Genomic DNA, 12,031 nt, shown 5'->3' with positions numbered 1-12,031 from the left:
AGTCGTGAGTGATTCTTCTGTAGCTTAGGAGGGAAAAATTGACTATAATAAAATTAAGTAATGGAAGCGAGTGTGGCAACAATGCCAAGATGGTCGGGTTCAAGTGTAATGAATTAGAAGTTAGCATGAGGTGAATCTTCGTAAGGTCGCCTTCCATAGATAAAGTTTGTTGTACTAGTTTTGAAGTGTGAATCTTTGTGGTGGTGTAGATTACGTACCAATATATTTCCGTACCACATCTCTTCAAATTCGCTAGATTTGCGCTACATATATATTTTCAAGCAGCTTACCAAGCAGTACTATTATAAATCTCAGGTTGCACCTTTTGTGTCTTGTGCGTCCTGGCGTGCGCCTGGCCTTATGATTGTGCTAGATCTTACAGAACAAATATATGTTAATTAAATATGACTCTTTTTGTATTTATTATACCTCTGCAAAACCGCTTAATATATATTAAGTATTTCAACTCTTAAACTCATTAATGGCAGGTGCCATTTAAATGTCTTCGTCTGCTAAGGGACCGTAGACACAACACCCTGCTAGTTGCTATGCATACACCCGTCTTGGAATGTCGAAACAATTATAACTTGAGATAGTATTTGGTGTTGCCTATACGTGTGACTATCCCAATGCGCTTGTTCGAGAGCCAAAGAACCATCTGATTGATGTTTGAAACGTCGGTGTTCCCGCGTCCCGTTGGTACTGCCGCGCCAATCCTCGCTACTCCGGCTTCACGTTTTCCGTTCTGACGATACAACCTGATTCGTTCACATTCGCAACCGGACAAGAGTTTTTAGTTAGTTCGAGTTGAACCGTCCGTGGATTAAGGTACGAGGAGGTTTGGCGACGTCGCATTCCGCTCGTTTGTTTATTTTCGAGACTGCCGTGACAAGTGTTGTACTTTTGTTTTAGTTGGACCATGGCCAGGGCTGACTTTTCGATGTATGCCCTAACGGTGTTTATGAACGATTGATTGAATCCGGTTGTTAATTACCACTCAGTTTAAGTGTAGTGCATCATGTCACAGTGCAAGAAATTCACCCCCAATATTTTCCACAAATCGAAATGCTCCAACTGTTTTCGACAAAAGGAAGAGCACTCCGCCGAGGCTCTGGAATGTAATCGAGTAAGTCCTAATTTTCTTTTCAAAAGTGTAGCTGCATTAGAGATAATTGACTAGTCTAACCGCTCTGTATTTTTATGGACCATTAGATGAAGAATTTTCTGCTTTAACATTTTTTCCAAATCTCCTCTACATTACATTACACATGGCAGTATTAGTAAATGAGAGTCAAGAGGTGGACAGTTAGTGTAAATAACACATTCTCATCCATGAGGTAACTAAATGTCCAACCTTGACCATGCCGTCATGAAGAAGAGAGAAGCTTATTTATTGCAGTGTTTATTAGTTGTTCCGCAATGGTTTCAGATAAAAGTGGTTTGTACTAAGAGGATATAAGCATATTCAAAACACTAATAAAACTGCAAATTTGATCACAGCTTCTCATAGTTCCATTTGAGGTCCACATACGGTAATGAAGCGCCAAGAAATCAAATCTTTAACTAAGAACGAACTCACAGCCTCATTATGCTACTCACTATTTACTAACTTATGTATTTCATGAAAACAATTGTGGGCATTAACAAAGTTCAAGTTACTTCCCTCTTTGGACGAAGTGTCTTTCCGTTCTTTTCGTATATAGTTTTGGGAGTACTGGGTCTCCAGCAAAATCGCTTTAAGCTATTGAGGAAATTATGAGTTGTTAGATGGTTGACTAACTCTTAAGCGAACCTTCAGTGATTGACAAACAAACAAGGTAATACAAGCCTTTCCCAATCTACTCCTACGCAAGGAGGCCTCTTGGCATAAATAGGGCTTGCATAATCTGCGCCACAGTTAGAAAATTGATAGCTAAGGTTCACTCATGGGGATGGTAGAGAGCCCATAAAAATTTTCAAGTCGAGAGTAAAATCAATTAGATACACAAGTTAAGATATGATTCGAGCTTTTACCAGACGCGAAACGTTCGTAACAACTTTGTTAACATCTCATACCGAACTATTGATTCTTTTTAATAGTAAATATAATTTGCGGCATAAAGAATTACTTATCAAATTAGAGTTACTACCAAAATCGAGTGAAACAATTCTCCAACCTACCCTTACTACCTAATAGTTGCTGTCCGCAGAAGTATTTCTTTCCAGTTAACAATTTGCCTATTGGTAGCAATAGTCGAATTTGTAGATGAAATTTTGCTATGTGGATATGTCGTGAGTCGAGTTGTCAGATATGCATTCAGGCAGGGTCAAAAATACTCGGACTCTAGTTAAACGTTTACAAAACACGCTATTTCAGACAAAAGTTGAAAAATAAAAAATGATTTTTTTGAAATAATGTATGAAATAATTTGCAATAAAGGTATGAATTTGATATACATACAAGAAAAACCGAACAGCAAAAAAAATCCTTAAATAATGAATTTTTATTCCTGGTTACAGTACAAGGAGCCAAAAATGTTCGACCGATTCAATTTAAGTTTTCTATGAATGAGTCACGCGGCTATTGACGCCACCCTTTGGGTACATATTTATTTACACTTCTCTGTTTAGTACCGCTTAAAATTGTTGCAATATGACTTGTGGTAAAAATACAAGTTTCGATTTAAGACAATTAATGGCGTTTCATTATAAAAAAGATTGCTCATACAATAAAATTGCTTCCATGCTGAAATTAAGTAAAAGTTGGAAATTATTTCGCGATATAAAAATAAAGGCATACTCGATTTTATTCTACAAACAGGCCGTCTACATCTTTTGAATGTAAAGGACTAACGCTTTGTTATGCAAACAGTTAAACAAGATCCCAAAATGAGTGTTCCAAAATTGCAAATGTACTTAGAAAAATATAGTGAGAAAAAGGTCTTAAAACAATACGCCGTTGCATCTATTCTCATGGCTATCATAACAGAATAGCAAGAAAAAACCGTGGCTATCGCAGAACAATAAGAACATTCGGCTAAAATTTGCCTTCAGCTATGTATTGAAAGAAAATAATTACTGGTCAAATGTAATTTTCTGCAACGAGTCCAAATTTAACATTTCTGATGGACGCCCAACAGTTTGGGGAAAAGTAAACGAAACTTAAAAAAGGGAAACTTACATTCAACAATCAAGTATGGTGGAGGGTTTCTTATGGTATAGGGTTACATATCAAGCACAGAAGTAGGGCGACTGGTATTTGTCGAAGGAAATATATGTAAAATGTATTATTGAAATCTTTTAAAACAAAACCTTTTATCCCGTACTGAGAACATGAACATTTTAAACACATTTAAGCTTTATTACGATAACGATCCTAAACATGGCGCAAGGATAGTAAAAGAATCTCATCTACTCATCAGTTGCCCAAAAGTGGTCAAAACTCCAGCATAGTTTTCAGATCTTAACCCCATTGATAACCTGTGGTATTTTCTGCAAACGCAGATTAGAAAACACGAAATTACTAGTATAAAATTGATACAGAGTTAAAGAGAATATTTTTTCTATGGCTAATCGTTTAAGAAGCGTCATTGGAGTCCAATGGAGAATATACAGTGTTAAAATTTATTTGCCTTTTATTTAAAACATTGTACAATAAGACCATTCAAACATTATTGGCTCCTTGCATTGTAACCATGTCGTTTATAATTCAAATAATTTTTTTTGCTGTTCAATTTATTTAAGTTATCAAATGTATACCTATATTGTCAATGATTTCATACTTCACCATAAAAAAATGGTTTTTTTATTTTTCAACTTTTAAACCTGAAATATTATCAGTGGTTAGCCGGCTTCCGAATATTTTTGACCTTGACTGTGTTTCCCGCTTTCTTTCCCGCGTCCGTGACGTAATTTCGGTCTAACGCGACTAACGTAGGCCCACTCATATCGGACATGCTTTCGTCACTGCTCGCCACACGAGTATCGGAATTATTTAAAACCACGACGCTCCTTGCTGCTGTGACGAAGCAAAAATCTGGAAAAAACGGACGACATTACCAGACGACTGGTCAGCGTAGTCGTCATCTCTCTGATCTTCTGTGTCCGGTAAAAGACCTATGTCTACGTGTAATAAAGAGTTATGTTTATCGTTACATTTCTTACAACATTGGTAATGCCCAAGATGCAAACGATTTTTGCACAGTGCAAGGGCATCGCCTTGCAACAAATTCTGAGATATAAAAATGTGTCAATGTTTGACAGATTGGAATCTGCATGCATAAACGAATTGAATTTGTCAAAAAACCTAAATTAACATTCATTGTTGCCATAAAGCAAACCTAAATGCAGCAGTTTGGTAATAGCGCCTTGGTAAAGGGCGGCAGGTTGAGGTTGAAGTTGAGCGGTTTCGTATTTACATTAAAGAAAGTCGCGACATTACTATTTTCCCTCTTGAGATGATCCCATATTAATTTTTTGTTCGAGAGGTAACCTCATAAAAATTGGATTAAATATCCAACCGCAGACCCGATTCCTTTTCTCATAGAAACTCTAATTGTAGAGATAAACTCTAATTCTACAAAAATCTGGGAAACTGTCCTCATCACTTCAATCGAATTTCTACTTGAAAATTATACTGTTGATCTTGATTCAAATAAATAATCAATGAAACTAAACGGAAACACACTACAGAACGAGCGTGACATTAATTCTAAAATTTCGCATTTGAGAAACTCTACGTTCGGCGAATCATCTGAGTTTGCTTTGTTTTTCTTCCTTGAGAACATTGCTGAAATGAAAGAACTACAACTACGGCAAATGACAAAACGTGTATTTCTTCATTACAAGGATAGAATGGGCTTGGAAAAAGGGGAAGCATGGAACGAACTCACCATTGCTTGCCGTGTTGCTTTTTCCATGTTCGTGCTACGAAGTTCCATGTATACTCGTAGAATGCCATGTATTTGGCCATGCTTGGTCTTTGAAGTAATCGGGAATTCTATTCCATCGTCACACTTCATAAAAACTTAATTTAACGAAGTGAAAGATGTTGAATTTACAATGAGAATTAGTTTTAAGTAATACGTTTGCTCTGGGGTTCGAGATTTGAGTCTCTTTTGCTGGCTGTTGTTCCACGTGGCTTCAGCTTCATTGCACGCTGCTATGAGGCATGTGTAGTTGGTTTGATGCAGCAACCTTTATTTCTCGTAAAGCCTCAGATGACTTTATTTCAATTCATGCTACGATTTTGTCTGAATTTGAGGCAAATTCAAAGTAGTAATAATCGAAGTAGTGATTCTTAGAAAACATTCTCACCGGCTTATTATTTACTACAACCATAACTAAGAGAATAGTTTCAAGAGAAAAGTGACATAAAGGTAAGGGCGTGGGCGTCCGCAGGAACAATCCAAAAGAAGATTATTCAAAACTCGGAAATAAATAAAACTGCAATAGCAGTTTTCAAGTGTTCCTTAACAGAAAATGACATAGAAAGTGCAAGAGCTACGCAGTGCATTTCCTACCAGAGTAGTGATTTTTGCCGGAGAATTGAGAAACACGGAATTTAAGGCAATATATTAGAACAACATACTGGATATAATATATGACATGTATTTCAGGAAAGAGTCTGTGGTCATGGCAAAGTTGTGTAATTGAATGACGACATGAGTGAACATCGCTAAGTATAATGCATCAATGAATTTATTACAAAAAGTTGCCTTAGAATCAACAAAAAACTTATCACGGCCATATGTATAAAAAAACAAGTTGATGATCATCCTTGGCAGACCAATTACCATGGAATGAAACCAAGACTGCCATATTGGCGCCGATAAAAAACTGCAATGGAAAAGTGGTTTTAATTTTATCTATTTTTATCGTAACTCAAGATAAAAACAAAAAGAAAATCCAAATTTTCGTTTTTTTCTTAGAAATCAATGAAAAACTGAAACGATTTCCTTAAATTTTCAACTTTTCTCCCCATTTAACCAAACCTGTACCTATTACCGTTTTCGAGGTCCCCATGCTGGACATCTTTATCTCAGATACACTGTACATGATATTATATCGATAATAACACAAACGAACGTATTCTTTCGTATGCGTTTCCGCACCTATTCTTTCGTTCGTCAGTGATTTCACTGATCAATGGAAGTAACAGACCTTTCATATTTTATTTTTATAATTATCATATCGTAGATTCCAAAGACATTCATGAGCTTTATACAAGTCAATTAGATGTAAAACTCGAGTATTCGTCCACTCCATAGCGAAGGCTCTCTTCAAGTACACGTACACATTGCAGACTGCATCGAGCGAACGAAGATTCTTTGATGTACCGCCTGGTGGGCTCAGTAGTACACAGTAGATAAACGTATATTTTTGGTTGTGTTCATTCGCGTAATGCGTACATGCAGCTTAAGAAAAGGGTTCGTTGTTTTCAAGGTTGTTTTAGGATAATAGGAGTATAGGATTGATTTCGTGGAGCTTCCAAACTAATATAGACGTCCATAACAAATATTGCTATCAGATTCATTAATATGTTGTAGGTATAACTAGCTTAATCTGGAAACCACACTTTTCAGTTCAGTGCTTACCCATTTAAACACGAATTTCCCTATTTCAGATATCTCATCACTACTTTAAAAATCAGAGTTAAAGAGCTTATTTATGATATATATAGAGTCACTTAGGCCTTAACTTCACTTTTATTGCCTGCCACCAGTTGGAATTTTAGTCATAAATATTCATAAAAATGTTTAGTCCCAGTCAGAGTAGCAGCCTTCTTTAACCTTTTTCTTAACAGTAGTAAAACTATTGCGTCTCTTTTATCTTTTACTGAACTTGGAGACATAAGCAGTAGGTATTAGAGTTACTTAAATAGGCATATGAAGAGGCATATGAAGATACGAAATGAGAATTGCGCGTGGATATGCATGGAGAAAAATAATTTCTTAAAGATAAGTTCAGAAAATATAGAATTGTTAAGGAAAATACATCATAATTTTGAAGACAGACAGAGATTCAGAGATAACTGACGACCAGAAAATGTCATATTTTTTCTTCTTCTCTTTGTGATGAGCAAGGAAAATTCAGATGGAAACTCTAAAAAATGTAACAAATTCGCAGAAATTCAATCGTATCGCATTTTTACTCTTGTTAAATATTTAATCAAGTGGCCTGAACGAATTAAGTAAGCACTACCTAGATAAGAGTCATCAATGTGAGTATTTCAAGTTGTTTATTAATTTTCTTCCACGCGTTCTGGAAAGTGCTCTCTACCGCATTCGTTTGCGTGTAGGAGGAAATGCCTTATCGCACAGAGTGCGGCTAATTTTCTTCTCAGTATTAGGCGCGGTAAAGTACTTTATTCCCAAATGGAGTGAAACAGTTTAAAAAACGAACGAAACCTTTTAGTTTCTATAGCAGAAGTAACGAGTTTGCGACCAACGGGTGTGTCATTTTTGTCGTTACTAACGGCAATGGGCCCTAAAGTAAAAAAAAACTATTACTATTTTTTAACCTTTATATTATATACATTTATATTTTTTAATCTTTGTATATTAATAATTAGATATTAGATTATTTTACTTGTCTCTAGAAGATTAAAAATACATCATTTGTTCCTAAAACATTGTACGTATTACGCGTCCAAAGGAGTACGCGTTTGACCAAATACGAATAAACTTAAACTTTATCTGTGGGCATAATCTTCTTTTAGCCCTCTACACGTAATTATTTTCTCACGAGGAAAGTATTTTATTACACGAGGTTACCGTGGTGTGAACCTCGTGCGAGCTCTTCACACTATGTTGTTTTTACTTCGAACGCGCTGTCATGGATAACATGAAAAATTGTTTTACAATAAAAAAATGTTGCCATTTTAGACGACCACAATATTGATACGCAAAATTTTTTGGTCAGTTATAACATTAGTATTTTCGTCTGTACATTTACCCTTTTCGATTTGGTTTTTCCGTATCGTGTCTTTCATGGTCATCGAACGTCGTAGAGATGGATAAAATTTAAATGATAAAATCGCTTAAAATTCTTTTCTTTCCGAGTTCTCCTCTCGAAACATTCGCCTCGACATATAAAAGTCAGTTTAGCTGTTTTTTAATCGATACTTTCGAAAAACCGGCCCGCTATAATGGCTCCTGTAATGGAATATTTTAATAATCAACCTAAGACCTCGGCTTCAACACACAGATGAACTGGGCCGTCGATCGATTACCAGACCAGCCAGTTCAATATCACCGCCATTTACGTCTACCTCAAATTAACAAAAAAATGTTTGACTGACTTTGAAGGTGATTCGGCTTGCAAAAGAAGCGAAGTACCTACTTTGCCACCACAAAAAGTATGCCCATATAAGCTTTGGTAACCTGGCGCGTCTGTAGTTTGTTCATGCAGACTTGCCAAAGCTAATATGCATTAAAATATTGCCGTGTTTCTTAAAAGTAAGGAAATACATTTCCTCTTTAATATGTCGCACTCCAGCCGAGGTAACGGAACCAAAATTGGTATTTGTCTAATACTAATGGTCTTGAACAAAACGCCCGATGTTAGAGGGAAAGCACATTGGTTCCTCGATCTGAATTGAACTTGAACATTAGTTTTGCAGGGATTTTTAACATCTTTTCCGACATTTTGCTAAAATTTATAACCAAGCACTCTCGCCCATTTTAACTCGTTTAAACGGGGTTGGTCAGTGGTAGTAGATCTACTTTTATGGTTAAGTGTGTTAGTGTTTAAACTTAACTCTCAGGTGTCTTTTATCTTATCTCGTGCTAATATTTGTTCATTGTATTTATTGTTTGTGCCTTAAGCCTTAATCCACCGTGGGGCAATAGTCATGGCATCGTTAACGATGGTAAGCTTGTAGTCTAGTTTTACGGTTAATCGTGCAATTTAAAATTTATTAGTGCCAAAAGCAGATAAAATTACCGCGAAAACCAGTGGCGGGCATATAATCAGACGGTTGGTATTTTGCCCAGCTCTATTCACTTTCCCCGGAATTCACCACTGACTATGAGATGGATTCTCTGTAATTTAAAAAGTATGATTTTGGAGCTAGTCAAAACTGGAGCGTATCGACGTTTTTTTTTGTGTATTGTAGAATTAAAAAAAGATGTAGAGTTTATCTTTGGCTTACATCGGCTCTCTAGGATTCCGCTTTTTCGGAGTTCATGCATATTTATAGCTTATAAATTTTACTAAATTTGCAAAATAAATTCTGAAAGTTATGAAAAACGAAATACGTCACCGATTTTCAGAAATATTAAAAGATCATAAATTCGAGTTATGGAAGTCCATGTGAAAATCAGAGACAATCCTATAAGAAATTTAAAATTGTTAATGTGTGAAAAAAGTGGTTGTTTATAATTTTAAATTAAAAAAAAAATGCGAAAAATTAAAAAGCCAATGTGGAGTGTATTGAGCACTGTACCAAAGGTTTCCTGTACTTTGAAAAATATTCATTTGATTCAATGAAAAAAGGAACGTACAGAACGCAGTTTTTAATTCAGTAAAGGCAGGGGCTTAGTGAACACATTTTTCAAGTAAGAATCAGCAACAACAAAAAAAGTAAATGGAAGATGCGTCAATTTGGATAATTGCTGGATGTTAAAAGACATTGTGTGGCAATAACGTATTATCCAGGTCTGCACGAATTTGCTTTGGTCCGAGATCCATTTACGCTTGTATATCCGCCACTGGTTAAAAAAGTAATTATTATATAGCTTAGTAATAAGAATTACGTTTCGACACCTTCTCAAGTTTAGAATACAGTTAAAGAAACCCACAAAAAGACAGACTATCTGTTTCGTGTGTAGGCAGGTAACAGTCTCTGAAGTGAGCGTTGCAAAAAATTATTTGCCGGTGAATCCTTGACACAGTTTCGCAAAATGATGCACTTCCAGCGATTAGAGTAAGAAAACAATTTGCCGAATCTAATCCAAATGACTCGACGCCTTTTATAATATTAAATGGAAAAATGTCTATTACAAGGTGTCGGACGAGGCGTGGTTTTGAAAGAGTGTATATTGTGAATTGTCGTCGTTTCAAAGTAATTAAGTTTCCTTCCCACATGAAGAGTATAACCGATTCGCTTTCGATGAGGTCAACTACGTGAAGCTTTTAAAGCTTAACAGGGCGTGCCTGAAGTGGAACTGAAATCATTGCTGATTTTTTTAAAGGGAATCTTGGTCAGGAGATGGTGAAAACTTGGAAAAAATAATAAGATCGGCAACATGGTTAGTGCGCACGCGCATTTCTGGGTTCATGTCTTTCCAGACGTATTCGACCAAGTCACACACCTTTATTATTATTTGTTTTTTATTTAATTATCATCCATTTAAAACAGCATTTCTAGATAATACCCTATTAATGACAGTTTGACTCATTTGCCAATTTGTTACTGTGTTTGCTGTTTAATTAGCTAGGTATCCAAGATAACTATAACTCTTTTTGCCCTAGAGGATTGGTTAAGCAAGCAACAACAGGCCATATAATTAATAAATAACCTGATAAATTTCCACTATTTCAATTACCATTCAAATACCTACAAGCGAAATAAATTTGAAATATCATTAGGCGAGCGCGGAGCACGAATAAGATTTTATAAAATTATTAAAAACAGCAAATAGGCAATATCCTCATTACGTATGTATGTAAGATCGTTGGCCCCAGAGGTTAACAAACCGTTTTCTTGAAAGTTTTCTACTAGTGCATAATCGGCGAGCGCTATACATGAATAATATATTTTTTACTTTCGGTTATTACGTTTATTGCCAATTTGTTTGCATTTAAATTACTTATCACTTACACTTATTGCAATTGAACGGTACGGATTTGCATAAAAATCCGTTCATTCAGTGTAGACGTGCATTCCTTCATGCGTATACACGGATTTTAAATGAATACGAGGTTAGTTAGTAAACAAGGCACTTGACCAGAACATAAGACTTTTTCACTTTGTACGTAGGTATTGCGCATTTTCAATTTTTTACGTTCTCGAGAGGTAGTTGAAAATATAATAATAACAACACGTGAAAATAATTTATCTTTTAGCTGTTTTACTGCAGCGTAGGTATAACAGATGTGGATCTGCTCGGGGGTGTATCAATGCATGTGAATCAAAAATAAATTTTAGTATTAAGTATTAAAATTAATTAAAAATATAGTTAAAAATAATTTTTAAAAATATAGACAAAAGCCTAAAACTTATTGTGTGTAGAATTGTGTCTTTGAGGATTAAAATATTCAATGGAGGAGGTTACAACCTTCTTGCAGTTTTTGCTCAGATGTTTAGGTCTCTCCCTATGATATATTTAAACATTATCATATTTTTAACAAATTTCAATGTTATTTTTGTCACATTGTGATATATAGCAAATTTCATATTAACATAAACTAAACTTTTTTTTCAATTAGTGAAGAAATATTTTTTCAATTTTTCATCAATTCTTAATCAATACAATCGACTTATTTCGGTTCAATGTTTCATAAGATGGGACAAAATTAAACGAAATTACGAAGAAATCTTTAATAGTTTCCGTAGTTGTGAGGAAAATTTAATGTGAAACACGCACGAAAATGTTTTTTTCCCAGACGTAAGACATTACACCACTTGCCTTCAAGTTCGTGTCAACAAACCGTCTTACTCGTGTGAAAAAGTGTTATTTTTTCGCACTTCTACTGTTATTGTATGTACGGCAAAACGCTGCTTTAAGCTTGCAAATGCGTGCGATAAAGCAACTTTACCGCATGCTGGTAGGAAATTATTCACTCTAAATTTTCATTAAAGTGGCAGAAGACTGCAAAAGTAACAGACATGTGCTCGTAGTAACCTATTATATCTAGCACGTGCGAAAACATCTTTTAGTGCACTCGCTAGTTATTTAGTAATAAGTACGGAAAATGAACGCTGGCTGACTGAAGTTGATCAATCGACACAAAATGAACACGATACTAGATAATCTAAAACGGTCTTAAAATGAGCTTTAGACAATATGAAAGCATATTTCATCGATATTTTTGGTTACTTTGAAAT

At 35.3% G+C, this 12,031-nt stretch overlaps 1 protein-coding gene across 2 annotated transcripts in view; it reads left to right on the top strand.

Moving 5' to 3' along the window:
• The first annotated feature begins 733 nt into the window (after positions 1-733).
• The window catches only part of osp (outspread), a 138,942-nt gene continuing 127,644 nt past the window's right edge, over positions 734-12,031 (top strand). For both annotated transcript variants that reach the window (XM_066394936.1, XM_066394935.1), the window contains exon 1: positions 734-1,126. In XM_066394936.1, the coding sequence (XP_066251033.1) occupies positions 1,019-1,126 (108 nt within the window). In that variant the 5' untranslated portion in view covers positions 734-1,018. The remainder of the gene's footprint in view (positions 1,127-12,031) is intronic.

Source organism: Euwallacea similis, chromosome 11 (genome assembly GCF_039881205.1).
Source record: "Euwallacea similis isolate ESF13 chromosome 11, ESF131.1, whole genome shotgun sequence".
Classification (NCBI taxonomy): Eukaryota; Metazoa; Arthropoda; class Insecta; order Coleoptera; family Curculionidae; genus Euwallacea; species Euwallacea similis.
The sequence above is the reverse complement of the archived record's forward strand: the minus strand, read 5'-3'. Positions and strand labels throughout refer to the sequence as shown.